The sequence below is a fragment of the Electrona antarctica genome (genome assembly GCF_951216825.1).
Source record: "Electrona antarctica genome assembly, chromosome: 2".
Classification (NCBI taxonomy): Eukaryota; Metazoa; Chordata; class Actinopteri; order Myctophiformes; family Myctophidae; genus Electrona; species Electrona antarctica.
In genome coordinates, this window is record NC_136807.1 from 11,123,409 (window position 1) to 11,143,375 (window position 19,967).

At 43.7% G+C, this 19,967-nt stretch overlaps 1 protein-coding gene across 1 annotated transcript in view; it reads right to left on the minus strand.

The window, feature by feature from the left end:
* nphp4 (nephronophthisis 4) overlaps positions 1 to 19,967 on the minus strand; it is a 425,525-nt gene that overhangs the window by 161,474 nt on the left and 244,084 nt on the right. The window contains exon 9 of the mRNA XM_079525926.1: positions 2,082 to 2,327. Within this exon, the coding sequence (XP_079382052.1) occupies positions 2,082 to 2,327 (246 nt within the window). The remainder of the gene's footprint in view (positions 1 to 2,081; positions 2,328 to 19,967) is intronic.

The following is a 19,967-nucleotide window of genomic DNA, read 5'->3' on the forward strand; positions in this document are numbered from 1 at the left end:
GCGGAGAGAGAGAGAGAAAACAAAATCAGTCATTAAGTCATTGAGACCTAAGACCAGATTCTACAAATGTTTCTATATCGGTGGTTCTCAATCCTTCTCATGTCAAGGGCTTATGTATTTGGAATATATGCTACTATGTATTCGTACTTCAACAGCTAAAGTTTAAAATAATGGTCAAATACCCTATAGTTAAAGGTATATTCAGTGATTTCACTTAATTCAAATATCACATATCTTTTCTTATTTTTTGGATAATCCTCCCTACTATAAAGTGTGCTGACCATATAAGGAGTTCCTCCCTGTCCCCAGTGAGCCCCTGGAGTCAAAAAACCCTAGTTTCGGTTTGGGTTTTGGGTGGCAAAGCCTTCATCCAATCAGGATGAGAGGGACCTTCCTCCAATCATGATCGAGTGGGGCGGGCCTTGGTGCACGTGCTGTTGGTCTGTTGTACTTCCCCCACTGTAGAGCGTGTATACGTGCACATCTTGTTACCGGGGTGGACCGGGGTTTTTTCCAAATCACCCAAATCACTGAATGCTCCTTTAAAAGCTATAGGGTGACACAGATGGGTTCCGGGTCTTAACCGGTTAAGACAGCTCTCAGCCAGAGAAATGATAACTTAATCTAATCTCCCTTCTATTCTTTATTTTCTTTCCTTTTCCCCATAACACCACTATTACTGTCTCTGCTTCGGGCATGCAATCAAGCGAGGCCAAATTGTTTGCCGAGATAGTTGCGACAAAATGACAGATGACATGTCACTAAATATCAGCTAACGCGCTTTGTCTGTTTCTTAAGGGGAAACATATGGCCTCTGATAGCCGAGGTGGGCTTATCGAGCGGTAATGAAATAGTGACACATTTCCACTCTTTTTGTTGGAAAACGCTGGCCTCCCCCCCCCCCCCCCCCGCCCCCCCCCCCCCCACACTTGCCTGCGGTATACCTGAGCAGTGGTGGAAATGGAAAAAATGCTTGATTGTTTTTACTTAACCCATTTTGACATGGGAACGATTCTACAAATGTCTTCTAAATTCTGACAGTTTTCTGAAAAACCCATGTTTCTACAGTATGTCAGTGGTTCTCAAACATGTTCATGTCAAGGGACCCCCAAGATTATATGTAATTGGCCGCCGACCACCCAGGGGAAAATATGTTGTTCCAGGGACCTCCCAGAAGCAAAGATTTGAGTTAAAAATATATATTCTGAAAGAATATATATTCAAAGATTTTTCTAAAATAGCAGACCTACAAGCTTGTAGCGCGGCACTCGGTGCCGCGCTATGAGCTTGTAGATCTGCTATTTTTCAACAGCTAAAGCATAACATAATGCTAACACCAAAATAAAAAAATTGGGTTCCCGTCCAAAATGGGTTTAATAAAAGTATCACTACTGCAATGTGGAACGACTCCGTTACAAGTAAAAGTCCGGAATTCAAAATGTACTTGTAAAAAGTACAAACGTATTGGACACAGAGATAATTGTATTGTATTGGACACACAATTGCACACAGCCCCCATAGACCTCCGTTCAAAGTAGGATTTTCAAAGCCTTATAACACTGAAAATACGAGTGTACAATACGAACTTGATTGAATACGAGTACGTACAATATTTGCCTCTGAGATGTACTGGAGTAAAAGTAAACACATTGTACGTAAGTACAGTACTTTAATTCTTCCTGTGCCACGCTAGGGGGCAGCAGAGTGTAGGTAAGCCCTGCCAGGGGGATTATTCTATTTTAGGCTCATGTTCATTTCCTGTTTCCCGCCTGGAGACCCTCACTGTAACGATCGGCCATTATTAACGTTAACGTTTCGGGAGCGATCACAACAAAATCACAAACGACATCCGAACCTCGGATGGATGTCCGATAACCAAGGACAGCGCTCGCATTTTCAGTGTTATAAGGCTTTGAAAATCCTACTTTGAACAGAGGTCTATGGGGGCCGTGGTCAAAGATCCTGGTGCTGGGGTGACGGAGGCGTTGCCTAGCAACCAGACCAATGTTAAAAGACGATGGGGGGGGGGGGGGGGGGGGGTACCGATATATACGTATAGTAGTTACGTTCCACCACTGTACCTGAGCCATGCTTGGAGGGGCTGCCGAGCCTGGCTCTGCAGGGTTCTCAGATGTAGTGGGCGGCGGTGGCGCGTCTGCACTGTAGACCATGACTCCATACGGGTTGGGCAGGGTGGCACCGCTGCTGCCACCCTGCAGGGCGAGCTGAACCTCTTCTCCTGTCCAGTCCCCACCCTGGAAGGGGCTCCACGCGCCCCAGCGGAGACACTGCATGAAGGCTGCACGGGACGCTGTGGTGGTGGACAGCTGGGACACAGAGAAAAGGAAAAACAACGTCAAACTTTACCTATGGTCTCGGCCTGGGCCGTGGCTCAGTGGTCTAGGCACCTTGGCTGGTAAGCCAGCTTTACAGTGTGTTGCGGGTTCAAGTCCCGATCCCGACGGACTTTGCTGTGTGTCCTGAGTCCTCCCCCCATCTCTCTCCCCGTTTCCTGTCTACCTACTGTCAAATAGAGGCAAAAAAGCCCCCAAAATATCTTAAAAAACCTAGATCTAGTTTACCTAGTCTCGCGTAGCTAGACAACTATTCCACAATCTCTGAATGTTTATAGAGAGTCTAGAACTAGCCTACACCGCCCGAAATCCGAGCAAGAAAGATGCCATTTCCATTCACGAAAATATATTTTAAAACATCTTTACATTTTATTTTTGCATTTCCTTTCCTGCTAAGCAACAAGCTATATTTATGCTTAGCTGATTTATATTTATATTATCTATACTCATGACAGCTTTTCCGTTGCTCCAGACTGTATGACGGAAGCATTTGAAAATTTGCAAGAGGCAACAGTCTGGCAACGCGAAACTAAACTTTACCTGAAGAGGTTTAATGCGCCTCAATTCATGTCTGGGATTTCGGAACATGTACTCTACTAAAGCACAGCTGGTTCCCAAACAGTGGGTCGGGACCCATTTGTGGGCCGCAGACACATTGTTATGGGTCCCCTTAGTTTTTGTCTCCTACGTTTGGTTTTTAATAATTATTATTTCGAAACATTTTCAAAAAACTTTTCCCCCCCAAAAAAGGTAACATTTTTCATGAATTTCAAACAAATTAAAAACATTTCCAGTAATTTAATGAAGAAATCAAAGAAAAGATCTAAGACATTCCATAAATTAGAAAATATATTTAAAAATGTGTGAAAATAGCCGATCTACAAGCTCACAACACGGCACGAAGCGATGCGTTGTGAGCTTGTACATCTAGCTATTTTCACTGTAGTTTGGGAAGCACTGCGTCTACACTAGGACTGTAAGTCAGTGGTTCCCAAACTTTTTCATGTCAAGGACCCCCAAATTGACACCAATGAGCCCACGGACCCTCATTTGGAAAATATATGCCAGGGACCCCCATAAGAGAAGATTTTTACGGCTCTAGCAGTGATTCTCAACCAGTTTAATTTCAAAGACCCCCAGTTTGACATGCATCATTCTACAGACCCCCATTTAATGTCATTTATATATCTGGGACCACCAATTTATATTGTAAAATCAATGTTAATTTAACTCTGAGAGTGTACAAATGGAACCAAACGGACCCGTTAGGGTACGTATGGTTCCATATGTACACTCTCAGAGTCATAGACCCATAAGAGTCCATTTGGTTCCAAACTATAATTTAGCTGGGTACACCCTGGAACTCCCTCAAGGACCCCTGGGGGTCCCCGAACCCCACTTTGGGAACCAGTGCTGTAAGTCACAACTCCAGTAATTCTGTCAAGAAAACATAGCAAAGTTAATCCATTTTGGGCGGGAACCCCTGTTGGTGTTTTAAGCATTACAATATGTTATACTTTAGCTATTGAAAAATAGCAGATCTACAAGCTCATAGCGCGGCAAGTGCACCGAGTGCCGTGCTACGAGCTTGTAGGTCTGCTATTTTTGAAAAATCGTGAAAATGTGGCGCAAATCTTTGAATATAGCCTATATTTTTTCAGAGCAAACGTTTTTAACTTAAATCTTTGATTCTGGGGTGTCCCTGGAACAACATTTTCAGATGGGGGTTGGTGGCCAATTACATATATAATCTTGGGGGTCCTTGAGATGAAAATGTTTGAGAACCACTGACAGAAACATAGGGTTTTTCAGAAAACTGTCACGATTTAGAGGACATTATTGTAGAATCGTCCTCAGGTCTAAATGGGATAAGACATGGTCCCCAGTGAGTATACCGCATGCGTTCTGTGTCCGACTATAACAGTGAGCTCAGAGAGGCATGGAGCTCAAAGCTGGACACTGTTACTAAAACGCTGCGTACGTCTGATGCTTGAGAAAGTCCAATTTGTTCCAAAATGATTGTACCACACACACTGGCAAAAAAGTGCAGAGATTGAACCTGTACAGAGGAAAATCGATGGAGTTACAATCGGGAGAGCACAGGACTGAGATCCCAGCTATGAGCTTGTAATGAAAACCTCAGTGCGTTGGATATACGGTATAGAGTATATACTGTAGACCACACCAGCACATTGACCAATATGATCATTGATCAGTGACTCCTAAATTACGGCATATAAAGTTATAGTTGCTGTTCAAGTTATTTAGGCTGCAGTAGCTTCTGGGAACCAGAAGGTGGCTGCTTAACCCCCTAGCCGCCAGGATTTTTTTCAGAAAGTATTTATTTAAAGATGTTTACGCCGCGTACAAAGCCAACTCTTGTCGTGACAAATCATGACAATAAACACAATGTTTTGGGCCAAACAAAGAATTAGAAAGTAGAAAAAAATCACTTTTTGTTGTTTTTCTTCTTTGTAATTATTTGTTTGGTCCGAAATATTGTGTTTGTTGTCATGATTTGTCACGACTTGAGTTGGCTTCGTATGACGCTTAAAAGGCCTTTGTCCACGGCATAACCATCTTTAAATAAATACTTTTTGAAATGTCTATGGGGAAAATGAATTTCCTGGGCCTGGCATCGTCATGAAAGGGGGTGGGACTGCGACGCTCTATAGCGTGTGAAAACGTGTACGTCACCAAGAGGGGGACGGCATCTGAAAAGCTAGGGACGGCCCTCTCGTGGGCATTCAATTCTAGCTCACATCACTCAGAATAGAGTGACGGTGGTATGTTTTTGTAAATATTGAGCTCGTTCTTGGCGACAACATAGTGAACTAGAAAAAGTGCCCTTCTGGGCACAGGTCTCCACCAGGAGGATAGGACTGTGTGAGATGTTTGGCAAAATGTTTAGGAGTAATATAAACATGTTTTTTTGTTTTAGTTTTTTGCAACAATTTTCTTCATTTTGTTGAGGAAATGCAGAGCCACTCATAGCATCTCTGAGGATAGAATTCTGGATGAGCAGGACATGTGCAGCATTTTGAACGAAACGGGCCACTCCTGAAAACTTGGAAGGCAATCTTAGCCAATCAGTGTAGAATCGGAGAAATCCAACAGACTCGCCTTGATCACATGACTACAGAGATCATGTGGACCGATTTGCGTGAGATTTGGATGAAATCTGTGCGACTAACATAAGCAATGTGTTTTGCAGAAATGGGCCTCATGGTGGCGCTATAACCGGCAGATGTGGAGGGATGCAGGGACAATGTTTTTCCATGGCCTCTAGGGAGTGCGCATACATAAGTTGTATACAGATCGATGCAGGGATAAAAACAGGAATTGGCCTGTTATAGCGCCACCGTGAGGCTGATTTGGGGGGAAAAATTGTGGCATGTCGTCCTCGGCCTAGTGGAAATGTGCGTGTATAATTTCACGGAAATTGCACACTGTTTGTGATTTGTGGCATTTTGTTCGAAATGGACCAATCGTGTGAGCTTTGGAAGCCAATCTTAGCCAATCAGGATGGAAGATGGGAAATGGTGCCGCTCCGTGTTGATCACATGACTATGAAGATAGTGTATAACGAATTGTGTGATGTATGGATAAAATGTGTACGAGTAATCTACATAATGTGTTTTGCCTAAATCGGCCTCATGGTGGCGCTATAACAGGGCGTTGAGGAATATTTGGGGCAGAGGTTTGTCGTTGGCATCCAGGGAGTGTGTGTGCAAAGTTTGGCATGGATCGGGCCAACGGTGCCGGAGATTAGCTGATAACGGACGGACGGAAGGACGGACGGACGGACGGACGGAAGGACACACACACACACACACACACGGACGGAGTGCAAAACATACTCTCTCCCCATGCCTTCGGCCTGGTGGAGACAACCAACACCAGGATGGATAGAAAGAACGTCGGGCCCAAATACATTACAAGGACAAGGAAAATGTTGTGAACAAACACGGCTGTGCTTAGATACTTTGTTGAACATTATGTCTCTGCGCCCGTGCGCCGTACATCCGAAATCCAAGCCATGCTGGAAAGCTGAACATCTAATTACGTTTTCTGGCTCATTTCCTCGACGTGACCTGCTGTGGCACTTATTTACTGAGCAAGTCTGCACCATTGTGAGGTCAGTTTAAAAAAAGAACGTATACAAGCACACCTGATAGTCGCTCAATGTAAACAAACCAGACAAGCCAACAAGTATGGCGGCCGCTACCACATGACACATACAGTATGTTGACGCCCCCTCCAGGAGATTTTGGTACACCCTATAGCGTTGACGTGGCCAAACTGGCCATGTGTGTCAACTGTACAGGCACTGTTCAGTAGCTGCCTACTGCTCCAAATATTTTAAAGCAGAACTATAGGTGAATTCCAGGTACGCGTATATGTGTAACACCAAAAAGGGTTCCCGCCCAAAATGGGTTTTAAGTCATCAGGCTGAGGCTGTGAGCCACTGCTACATAATATGCAAATGTAATGGCAAATACCCCAACAACAACAACAACGTTAACGTTTGTTGAATAATAATGAATAATAAATGCGTCTAGAGTACGTGTATTATTATTTAGTTTGGTCAGGTATTAAGCCTCATAAATCATGCCAATATAGTTTAATAGAAAAGGAAAGAGATTGATTATATGCAAACCTTTAGTAAATCAGTCAATTGTCGAGCCAATCTATCCTAATCAATTGACCAAGCCAGACATAGAATGATAATGTGGAAGAACTAAATTGCTTCAAAAGGCAATACCGATTACAGTAACGATTATATTTATGGACATTGCACAGACTTAGTATGAAGCCAGCAGGGCGTACATGCATGGGTACATGTGCAGTTTTTTAAGGAGCCGATCTGTTAAACGTGATTTACACGCTCGTGGCACGTCTACTTCAGCCGTCCTGGGGAAAGTAAAACTGCCTAGTCGAGTGCTTTAAAACAGTCAAGGGACCTGTGGGTTTTGCTGAATCGATTAATAAGCCAGTCAGCCGTGGACTGGGGCAATCAATCATAAGTAAGACAGGACAGAATACGCAAGGACCACTGCCTTTGCCCACATCATTTCAAGAGAAAAATGAAGTATTCTAATGGTCCATTCAAAGGCATCTGTCACAAGAGAATTATCTTGCTGTCGAACAGAAATCTTGTCTCTCCACATTTCAACTTTATTATGATTTCTCGTGAATGAATGCCTTATTTTGTCATACTACAGTTTCACACAAAAGTAGCTTCATGACATTTATTTTATCAATTTTATATTGAAGTAATGAAAAGTTACATGAGTGACTATTTAAATAGGATAAAGTTAGGACACAAGTTATTTTTGCCATGTGAAACCTGGCTTATGATCGCTGCTGTTGGCTATGAGGACCTTATGGCTACTTTTGCGCGACCTAGTCATGATTGGCTGCCCGAGTCTGACCCCATACTCTGAAACACCGCCTAAGCCAATGGGAGTCTGACCCCATACTCTGATACGCCGCCTAAGCCAATGGGAGTCTGACCCCATACTCTGAAACGCTGCCTAGGCCAATGGGAGTCTGACCCCATAGTCTGAAACGCCGCCTAAGCCAATGGGAGTCTGACCCATAGAGTATATATATAATAGAGACTGAACTTGCGCGAAGCTCCGCCCCCCCAGCTATTCATGTCAGTGGAAGTTGCTCAGTGGCGTTTTGAAGCACCCGGAAGACTGCCGGAAGTCCCTCCCAGGACCTCAACTTTGAGGTCCTGAGTGACGTAGGGCAACCGAGCGCTCAACGTTAAAGCCCAGCTGCACGGGGTTTGATATGATATATTACTTTATTGTCAGTTCGCACTGAAATTCGTTTTGCGACCCAGCGGCCTTGTATGCAATACATATACACATTTGACATAACACAGGACAAAAAAAAAGAAATAAAATACAGTTACATACATAGAGAACATAAGGGCAGAAAGCAATGTCCACAGCTCAGTCTAGTTCTGGCCAAAATCCTGATTAAGCCTCAGAGTTGATTGATGGACAAAAGACCTCTTCAGTCTGACCTTATTGTATGCTGGAACACCATATCTCCTTCCTGAAGGCAGCAACCTATACTCTCCATACAAGACATGGCTAGTATTAGAGGTAATATTCCTTGCTAACCTTAGGATGCTGTTATCATATGTGGATGTATAGAGCCTCTGAAGTGGTTGTCCAACAATCTTTGAACAAATGTTTAGTTGTTGCAGCATCTGTGACTTTAAGGCTACAGACAAGCATCCATACCAGGTGGTACTACAGTACTGAAGAACACTCATAATAACAGAAGTGAAAAACAAAAGAAGAATCCGTCTACTAGCACCAAAGGATCTTAAACGGCGAAGGAAATAGATTCTTTGCTTTGTTTTCTTACACACTGATTCAGTCTGATCTTTCCACGACAGTAGGTGATCTATTTCTACTCCTAGATATTTATATGAACATACCTGGTTGATCTGTTCACTATGAATAGTGATGGGGGATCTGTGTGTCTCTAGAGGTGCACCAAAAATAATCTCTTCTGTCTTTTTTGTGTTAATGATGAGAGCGTTGTTATCACTCCATTCAACCACTTTATTTACTCTGTGTTGGTGCAGTCCAGGATCACTGGAACTATCTAGAAGAGAAATTAAAGTTGTATCATCTGAGTACTTTAGAATGTACTGATCTAGTGTGTCGGTGCGACAATCAAACAGACATTCCTCAGTACGACAGCTGTCAGTATAAAGGGTGAAAAGTACAGCTGAGCTTACACACCCCTGGGGGGCCCCAACATTTGTAGTTAATGCTGAAGAGAGGCTTGTGTTCACTTTCACCCTCTGTACTCTGTTAGTAAGAAAGGAAGCATACCAGTGAATTAAGTATGGATTCAGTTCCAACTGTACCATCTTTGACACTAGTATGTCAGACTGTATTGTATTGAAAGCTGAAGAGAAGTCTAAGAACAGCACCCTTGCATAATTCTTATTTGACTTATCTAGGTGTTTCGTAATTAGGTGGACCAGTGTGACAACCGCATCCTCTGTGCCGCAACCCTTTTTATAAGCAAACTGACAGGGGTCGAATTTATCTTTGGTTATACTAACAAGATGTTGTAAAAGTATTCTTTCGAGTGATTTCATAATCACTGAAGTGAGGGCTATGGGTCTATAATCCTTATGTTCTTTTGGACATTGGATTTTGGGTAATGGCTTTATGTGTGAGGTTTTGGGGGCACATAAACGACAAACAGTAGAATGCAACCAAATTCGCGGGGCAGGTAAAATGGTCTTAAAGTCATGCCCAGGATCTCTACATTAGGATCGTCACATATCCTAACTTTGACAGAGTAGGCTCGACACCAGAGATCATTGATGTATACACAAACACCTCCGTAACCGCCCCCTCCTCCCCTGTCAAGTCGCACCAGAGTGAATCCGGGGACTTCATAGAGTGAGTCTGGTTTAGATGGCTTTAACCAGCTTTCGGTGAAACACAACAATGATGCCTCACGGAAATCATGACTGTACCTTGTGTATGTCCGTATCGTGTCGATTTTGTTGTGTAAGCTGCGCACGTTGGCCAGAACGATAGAAGGTAACGGGGGGCGGGTGAATCTCCTCCGTAGGCGATTCCGAATACCTGCTTTTTTCCCTCGTTTCTTCCTCCTTTTATGTCGGATCAACTCCACCGGGATGTTATCCAACAGACCGACGTGGCTTGGATCTGCTGTATTCCGGTCCCTCGGCTCCGGTCGTAGTGCCAGCAGTGCATCTCGGCTGTACACACAGGCGAGCCTGGGCGCTGTCACTTCTTCCTGCCACCGGTTTGTGTTGAGCTGAGTGAAAAGTTTGACCGAGCAGCATCTTCCACAGGATCCAATGATCCACAGGACCAGCAGAGCTATTTCCAGAGCTCTCATTTTACACCTCTCATATGTATCAACTTACATAAGCACGCGGACAAAAAAGACGAAAACTAGACGAGAAACTAGACGAAAAACATTAAGGCATACAAGGCACGCTGAGCCGCAGTGCTGCCGCTGTGCAGCGCACCGTCAACACCGTCAATGTGGGTTTCCCGGTCATGAATCCACGGGTCCGCCTGTAGTCCCTCCTCCTACCACTAGGACCCAGAGCTTCAACGTTGGAAAGTCTGCCTGCCCCCTTGGTCTGACCCAGTTGCCACTGCGCGAAGCGAGCCACTGACAACGGAAGCTAATGTTATATGAGCTAACTCTGTCTGGACCTGCAGGAAAGACATAACAAAACACAGTGATTGTACCAATAAAAGAACGCCGGAAACGAACGAAACCAGGTTGTGACAGAGAAACATACACGTTCCTGACAACAAAATGGTAAATGGTAAAATGGTAAATGGTGCATTTATATAGCACCTTTATCCAAGGCGCTTTACATAGATTGTGCATTACATTCACCCATTCACCCCCCCCCCCCCCCCCCCAAAAAAAAAAACAAAAGGGTAATACGAGGTGAATTCATTGATTAATCCCGGCGGGAAATGTGTTAAGTAAATGTACTCAGTTACTTTCCACCACAGCAGTGTACAGTATGTATGCGTCCAACCTCCCAAGTGAGCAAATATTGGCTGTATGGAGCTGTTTAAACACACAGCCAGGTGGGCTGCAGTCAGTCAGACATTGCTGCTGTTTGTCTGTTTGCCTGCATGTGGCAGAGGCAGAATGAACCGGGGGAGGGGAGGTTAGACTAATGAATCCTATAATTATCTGTCATTATGCACTTCTCTGAGGACCTCTCTGACAGATTTCACCTTGGACGACCGATCCCCCCCCCCCCCAACCCCCCGGCAGTCCGCGGGCTCTCCAAGACGGGGGCCCCAAGATCGATATTCTATATCAATATTCGCTGCAGAAGACCACCCCCCCCCCCAACTAGTGCAGACATTAATCCATTAAGAACTGGATTAATGTCACTTTAGCATTTAACCACATGATTAACCATTGTTTTATACTTTAGCTATTGAAAAACACCAGATCTACAAGCTCATAGCGCGAGAATGAGGCGCACATCGTTGAATAACTATATTCTTTCACAGAAAACGTTTTTAACTCAAATATTTGCTTCTGGAGGAGGGGGGGGGGGGGTCCCCGGAACATAATATTTTCAGATGGGGATCCGCGATCAAATACAGATAATTCTGGGGGTCCTTGATATGAAAAGGTTTGAGCACCACTGATACGTTTTTTTTTAGAAAACCGTCAGGATTTAGAAGCCATTTGTAGAATCGACCTCAGGTCTAAATGGGTTAACTGCCATTTATTTGAATTGTAACTCGGCGAAATATATGGGTGGCTGTAAAACAGATAGCTGCATCCCCCCCCCCCCCCCCCCCCCCCCCCCCCCCCCCCGAGGCACTGCCGGTTTTTTCCCCCCCATTTCACACGGTTAAATTAATGAGATGCGTCGTACAAAACCTTAACTCAAGTGAGTCCATTTTTTGAAAGTGATGATTTTGTGGAAAATGGACTAAACTGGGAAACTGGGTGTAGCCAGGAAAAGACACAAAGGAAGACAATTTATCTAAAGTGTCCCCCATTTTTGCTTGGAGAGTGTTTAACACTTTTGGTGTTTCAAGCATTATGTTAAATACTTTAGCTATTGAAAAATAGCAGATCTACAAGCTCGTAGCGCGGCACCGCGCTACGAGCTTGTAGATCTGCTATGTTTGTGAAAATGTGGAGCAAATCTTTGAATATAATATTCTCTCAGAGCGAAAGTTTTTAACTCAAATCTTTGCTTCTGCATGGGAGCATCCCTGAATTTTTTTTTCAGATGAGGGTCTGTGAATACAGATAATTCTGGGGGTGAGTCGACCTCAGTCCAAAATGGGTGAATTCCCTTTCCACCATGTTGGTTGAGCAGAGCAAAGGAGCAGAATGTGACTTTAGTTCAGTCAGCCGACGCCCGAAACGGTAGGCGGGGCACGAAGCCACCTGCTGGGGCACCAGGTCCTTAGGGGTGACGCTGTGCAGTCCTAAAAAAAGATATATTTTTTAAATAATGGAAAAAAAAAGAGAAAAAAAATCTCTGGTGGGTACTATAGGCTCCCCATTGAACAAATAAACAAGAATAAATACACTTTGCACACGCTGTTCTGTTCCTCACAACAAGGCGATATTATATTAATCTTGCTTCGGGCGCCGGGAGCCTTTGAAGTTCAGTCGTAGTCTTTGGAATAAAACTTCATTTGGTTTTAGTCATATTTTAGTCACCTAAAAATGAAATGTTTTAGTGTTAGTCTCGACTAAATCTACAGTTGGTTTCTGAAGACAAAAATGCATTTTTTTTGCGGGCCTTGATGGCGTTGCGACGCGTTGTGAACATGTAGATCTGCAATGTTCAGAGTGCAACAACCTTCGGGTTGTTGCACTACCAAGCTACCAAGTATAACATGATCTCTTCTTCTCTAGTCCCTCCCTAACATTTTAGTCTACTTTTTAATCTGTTGACGAAATTGCCAGTATATTTAGTCATATAGTGTTAGTCATCATGGCTTATAGTTTTTATTTTATTTTTTGTAGTTTTCGTCAGCGAAAAAAAGGTAGTCGACAGACATAGTTTTAGTCAAATACTCAACCAGTATTTTCGGGCGTAGGGATTAGTACACTGTGTTACGCAGGGACGTGCAGAGTGTTGGAGAGGCAGGGACTGACATCCCGTAAGAGGGCACTTTTGAACACAAATAGCAAAAATCGCAGATCTACAAGCTCACAACGCGTTGTGAGCTTGTAGATCTGCGATTTTCGGGGCGCAACCCAGCACTCTTTATCTACTGGAGATGCGGTGTGTAACGACATGGATTTCGAAACAAATTTGTTCACCGCAAGATGGCGCGTTCCGAGTTCAGGAGACTTCGGGAAAGAAAAGCTATTCTACTGAATGCTGCCTTCCTTCCGGCATGGCATGGAAAGGAGAGCAGGGCATTTGCATTTCTTTCTCCATCAGTAAATGCTGCATTCGTGGTCTGGAGAGGGCAGTTGTTTTACAGACGGGTAAAAGGCGAGGGGCTGAAGCACCCTTTGATGTCTAAGTGTGCACGTCCCTGCTGTTACGTAAAGTACTAGACGGGTTTTGCAAAAAGAGACAAAGCCAAATCAGGGTTATTCTTTCTGCTATACAGCTCACAAAAAAGCTCTCATATATCCGACACGTCCCTCTTATCTCACACTTACACAGTCCTCCAATCGTGCAAAAACACAAGAAGCCCATCTGTGTGTGATTGCACCAAAATAATGACCATTAGCGTGGATGAGAGACGGCTGTGCCTGGAGCCAGACGGCACGCTGAAGTATCACAGAGTTGATTTCCTCCACGAAAACTATGGCGAAAAAATGTTCGTCGACTACCTTTTTTACATCAAAACTAAGCCACGATGACTAAAATGGCTACTTTCAATGTTGTCAACAGATAAAAACTAGACCAAAATGTTAGAGGAGAAGAGGTCATTTTCATGTATGGTTGCGCTCGGGTTGTTGCTTGTAGATCTGCTTTTCATCCTCTATTTTCAGCATGCAACAAAGTGTTAAATTAATTTTTGTCGACAAAAACCAACTGTAGATTTAGTCGACTACGATCATATGATATTTAGTCGCCAAAAACTAGACTAAAGGTCCCTGCCCACAGAGCACGTTTTGCAGATTTTTAGCGGCGTTTCACCATCGGTTTTCCGAAAAACACGTCCAGTGTGCAACCATCTTAATACTAAAACATTTCATTACGTGTGATTATGACTAAAATATGACTATAACTAAGACTAAGTTTTATTCCTCATATTAGACTATGAATGAACTAAAATCAAAATTTGTTGCCAAAATCAACACTGCATCATAGCATGTCTCCATCTAGCTAATGCATACACTGTCCCACACAGACCTACAAGCTCACATGTCACACACTGTGACTAGGGTTGGGAACCAGGACTGTAACTCTGAGAGTACAAATGGAACCAAATGGACGGTTCCATTTGTACTCTCTCAGAGTGAATTTACAACGTTCCAGAACCACTGGCATAGTAATTGTATAGCACACCAGACAGTGGCCTTGTGGTTAGAGTGTCCGCCCTGAAACTGGGAGGTCGGGGTTCGATCCCCGGCCGGGTCATACCAAAGACTGTAAAAATGGGACCCAATGCCTCCCTGCTTGGCACTCAGCATCAATGGGTTGGATTGGGGGTCAAATCAACTAATGATTCCCGAGCGCGGCGCACGCTGCGGCTCGGGGTCGAATGCGGAGAACAAATTTCACTGCGGTAACATCTGTGACTAATCGTACGACTTTGACTTTGACTTTGATAGCAGGGGCTCAGGGGTAGAGTGGCCGGTTCCCAGTTCCATCCCGGCCTCCCCCAGAGTTAGTGTCAAAGTGTCCTTGAGCAAGACTCTGAACCCCTAATTGCTCCAGATGTGCAGGTTGGTGCCTTGCACGGTTTCCTCCGGCATCAGTGTATGAATGTGTGTGTGAATGGGTGAATGTAATGCACAGTCTATGTAAAGCGGCTTGGATAAAGGCGCTATATAAATGTACCATTTACCAGACGTCAACTAAACATACCAGCTCTCTGACAGCGTGATAAAATAAAAAAATTAAATACGGTTCCAAGAAATGGTTCCAAATATGATGGAACCGATTCCGGTTCTTAAATCTCGGATCCCGGTCTGAAACCGGTTCCGGACCGGATCCCCCAACCCTAACTGTGACACGTCGTTGTGAGCTTGTAGAGTGACTGTTTTGTGAATGAGACACAGTGTTGATTTCATCGACTAACACACTATGACGGGAAATGTTCGTCGACTACCTTTTTTCACTGACAAAAACGAAATGGAAAAAAAATAAAGATCGGCTATTTTCAGCAAGTGGAAATCGGAAAACCAGCCATTACGACGGCATCAAGTCCCGCCAAAATACTTTTTAAGTGGACAAAAACAACTGTGGAGGCCTGGGCCGTGGCTCAGCGGTCCAGGCACCTTGGCTGGTAATCCAGTCTGGCAGTGTGCCGCGGGTTCGACTCCCGATCCCGACGGCCTTTACTCCATGTCACCCCCCCCACCCCCATTCCCCATGTCAGCCTACTGTCTGTCCCTCTATAAAAAATATAAAATAAAGGCGGAAGCCGCAAAAAAAACCCATAAAAAAACAACTGTGGATTTAGTCGACTAAATTCTTATATTTAGTCGACTAAATTCTTATATTTAGTCGACTAAAACTAGACTATAACACTAAAACATTCCAGGTGACTAAAATGTGACTAAAACTAAATGAAAACTATTCAAAAGGCTATCACTAAAACTAAAATCACAATTTGCTGTCAAAATCAACACTGACGGGACTCCATTGTACAACTAATATCAAGCTACAACATATACTGTATACAGTATACAGATTTAATACACGGCTGGAATGGCCTTGACTGGGAAGATATGGAACATTGGATACTATAGATCAAGGAAAAAAAAGATGAAGGCCTCTCAAATTGATTTCAAGAAATGCTCATTTGCTCAACAATGTGATGAAGTCATTTGCACATCAGCCACAGGCATGAACTGAGCAAAACAAAAACAAAATATAACTCACTTAGACCTGAGGACGCATCTGTGTCGCCTTATAGCTTTTAACCACTTTAACCGTTATTTTTAAACATAGCTGTTGAAAAATAGCAGATCTGCAAGCTCGTAGCACGGCACCGAGTGCCGCGCTACGAGCTTGTAGCCATTTTGGGAAAATCGTGGAAAATGTGTCTCAAATCTTTGGATATAATGTTCTTTCACAGACGTTTTTTTTTAACTCAAATATTTGCTTCTGGGGGGGGTCCCTGGAACCCCCCGCATGGGGGTCCTGCGGCCTTTATACAGATAATTCTGGGGGTCCTTGACATGAAATAGTTTGAGAATCACTGTTATAGAAACATAAGGTTGTTGTTGACATTTAGTAGAATCTGGTCTCAAGTCATAATGGGATAAAGCACGAGGACAACATGAATCACGACCGTGATTTTTTCTTTCCAACGGGATGGACATCAAAGCAGTGTTATTTACATATGAACCGCGCAGAGCGCTGCACCACAGCTCGGGCCAAACAGCCAAACAATATAGGATTGCGGAGGAATCTCGACGAGGCTCTTCCATGGGTTGTGATTTGGGGTATAATAAACAAGCAGGGGATAATAATAAACTATAGCGTATACCTCCAGAGCCAAACAGAGAATTCATATTATATGTACTGTATATATTATATTATACTGTATGGGTAATCCTCTATACACACACACTGTACATGAACACATACACACTATATGAACACATAACAACATTCCGAGGGAGACGTGAGATTAAGCTCTGTGTTTTCCACTTGATTAAATGACAGTGACGATCGATGTTCACGCACACTGTGGCGTGCCTCAGGGAGACATCGCGGCCGACGAGATAAATTGCCGGGGTTTATAATGCGAGGGGAAAAAAAGTCAGGAGTGGCTGGCGGTTCAGACACATCGACGTGACAGTGACCACAACAACTGTAACTCAGGAAGCCCGGATCAATACGGATGCCCGCTGGTGACAGCGGAAAGACAGCGGGAATCAATGCCATTCTATATTTCAGGGGAAAAAACACTTCCTTATTGCCCTTTGCAGGCACACCATTTTTTATTTGGTAAGCATTTGGACTAATCAGGCTTTCATTAAAAAGCTGCTCATAAAAAATGGCCCGCTACACATTAACTGGCCAGCATGTGTGTCAGGGAAGAAGCGAGTGATCGATAGTCAATTTCCCCCAACGTCTGATGAGACTGTTGATCTGAGTGTGAGAGTCTATATTTAAAATACATGTCATTAAAAGTGAGGGAAAGCAGTGTTTGCTTACATTGGTGGCATCTGACTGCAAGTGGAACATCTTTGCCCGCCGGCCAAAAAAAACAAGGAAAACAGCAAAACATTCTGTTTTTGTTTTCCCCTCCCTTTTTCATAAAGTTGTACAGAAAACAATAACAGTCTATGTCACTGCACACACATCATTGCTCCAACAGGGCAAAGCGTTTTCCAAAGGGGAGAATCCATCAACCTTGTTAAGAAGCGCAAAAGGCAATGTTGTGGCATCTCTGCAGATGACAAAGCACTGTTGAAAATACAGATGGGCTGGAAATACAGATCTCTTGTCTGTGACCTGAAGGAACAAAAGCAATCAAACTCGAGAGTGCACTTAGGAACTCGGATGGGGGAAAAAGCACGACAAAATCTGTGTCGGTATAAAATAGGGTTGTGTCAAAATGTGACAGGTATCCAGTGTTGCATCATCATCATTAAAACAAATCGCTGGTTTTGGCACCAATAAGTTAAGTTAACCAAGTTGACAAGGAACAAACTAAACAACACTGTTATTGAGAAAAAGCCTGATCTCCTGCTACCGTCTAAAAGGTTTGTGGGAGCATTGTCTCGGCGAGATTCAACGGAGAAAGGCGAGACTTCCAACAACTAAGGGCTTTTAGAGTGTGGCTGGAATTAATAAATTAGGGGGACGTGGGCACTGGTGGGGGACGGAGTCTGACAGTTATTACAATTACTGCAGTCTGCTGGGCCTTGCTCAACTCATTATTTCAGCCAAGACCCTGTGACAGGAACCTGAGGGTCCCTCAGCATTGCGTACTTATTAGTCTCCACAATCAGAAGCCGGCCCCCCAGAGCGAGTGGAGTGGAGGGGGACATGTACCGAGATCATTAACTTAACCCATTTAGACCTGAGCTCGATTGTACAAATGTCTTCTAAATCATGACAGTTTTCTGAAAAAACGGTGTTTCTATATCAGTGGTTCTCAATATTTCATGTTAAGGACGCCCACAAATATATGTAGTTGGCCGCCGACCCCCTTTTGAAAATATGTTGTTCCAGAGACCTCCCCAGAAGCAAAGATTTGAGTTAAAAACACGCTGAAAGAATATATATTCAAAGATTTGCGCCACATTTTTACGATTTTTTCAAAAATAGCAGACCTACAAGCTCGAAGCGCGGCACTCGGTGCCACGCTATGAGCTTGTAGATCTGCTATTTTTCAATAGCTAAAGTATAACATAATGCTTGAAACACCAACAGGGGTTCGCGCCCAGAATGGGTTAAGAGCACTAAACCACTCACATTTTCATCCATCTGCACGAGCATTTCAAATGAAACCTATACTTTGTTCCACTCGGCTTCGCCATGGCTAAATAAGGCTCAGGGAAAAAAAGATGTGTTCAGATCTTGCTGCCGCTGATTACGAGCCTTCAAGGAGAAGATTCATAAAAGGCTTTCTTTTGGCACCATGCAAGCCAATTGAATACGAAAGAGGACCTTTTGATATCAAGAGGTGGGTTATTCAACTGCAATAGACAGAAAGCCATGTCACCATAAACAAGATGATAATGGCCTCCTTATATGAGCTGCCAAGGCGCAGCATTCACATCCAATCTAATTTGCAAGGATGTACTGAGTGGGGGGGGAATACATAATGCGGCACCACCAATCCGACTGACATGCCCATACTGTATATGGAGATCTCTGCATCTGTCCCTTTTATGACCATATATGGAGATCTCAGTCATTGTCCAATGTATGCCCAACTACGGAGATCCATGATGTCATCACTATACCCAGGCCCCTTTTGTGCCCCACATAGTGAGTTGATTTGTTTCTATGCTCAATCTGGGTACCCATTGGCAAAACAAAGGAAAAACAGCGTCTTTTCGTTAGTCACAGTCTGTCTCGAGAGACTAGTTCATGCCATGAACAGACGCCAACAACACCACGCCCGAGATAACGAGATTAATCTACCATTGTCCAGGTAGCCACGCCCGAGATAACAAGATTAATCAACCATTGTCCAGGTAGCCACGCCCGAGATTACGAGATTTGATTAATTAGCGTTAATCGAGAGTTAAAAATAAATAAATAAATATATATATATATATATATATTTTTTTTTAGCTTCATTGCTAGCCACCGCTAGCGCCCACGTAAGAAACAGCCAAAATCCCCACGTGCACGCATGCATGCAGTATTTATTGACATTATGGGCCCGATTAAGCAGGTGAAATCTAATTACATATCATATTACAGTTTTTAAGACGTGGAGGCGTGGGCAATGTCATATTACAATTATGGGCCTGGTAAGAAGCGCTTTCGACACCCCGTGGTGTGAGCAAAACGGCCTTGAATTAGTCATGGGAGTGTTTTAGGGAGTTTTGAGGCTTACCCAATGAACATGTCCGTACTATTCTCTTTACGAGTCAGCTGATGTCCTCATACGGAATGCGCCCTTTTCTGCAAGTGGTATTACATTTATGCAGACTGGCACCATAGACATGACATGACTTTGTCACATTTGGGTTAATTATTCCTATTGCACTGCATGCTGTCACCTTTATGCCTCAAAAGAACAGATCCACAAGCTGTCACAGCCATGATGTGCATAGCTTGTAGGCCTATGTCTCTATTTTGTTAAGTAACTTGCAGTGTTCATTGGAAAGTCATTACAGCGGCGCAGCCATATGCTAAGGGAGGGAGATATACGCACATCATCACTTCATTTGTTTCTGTTCTAAGCATGAAAAACA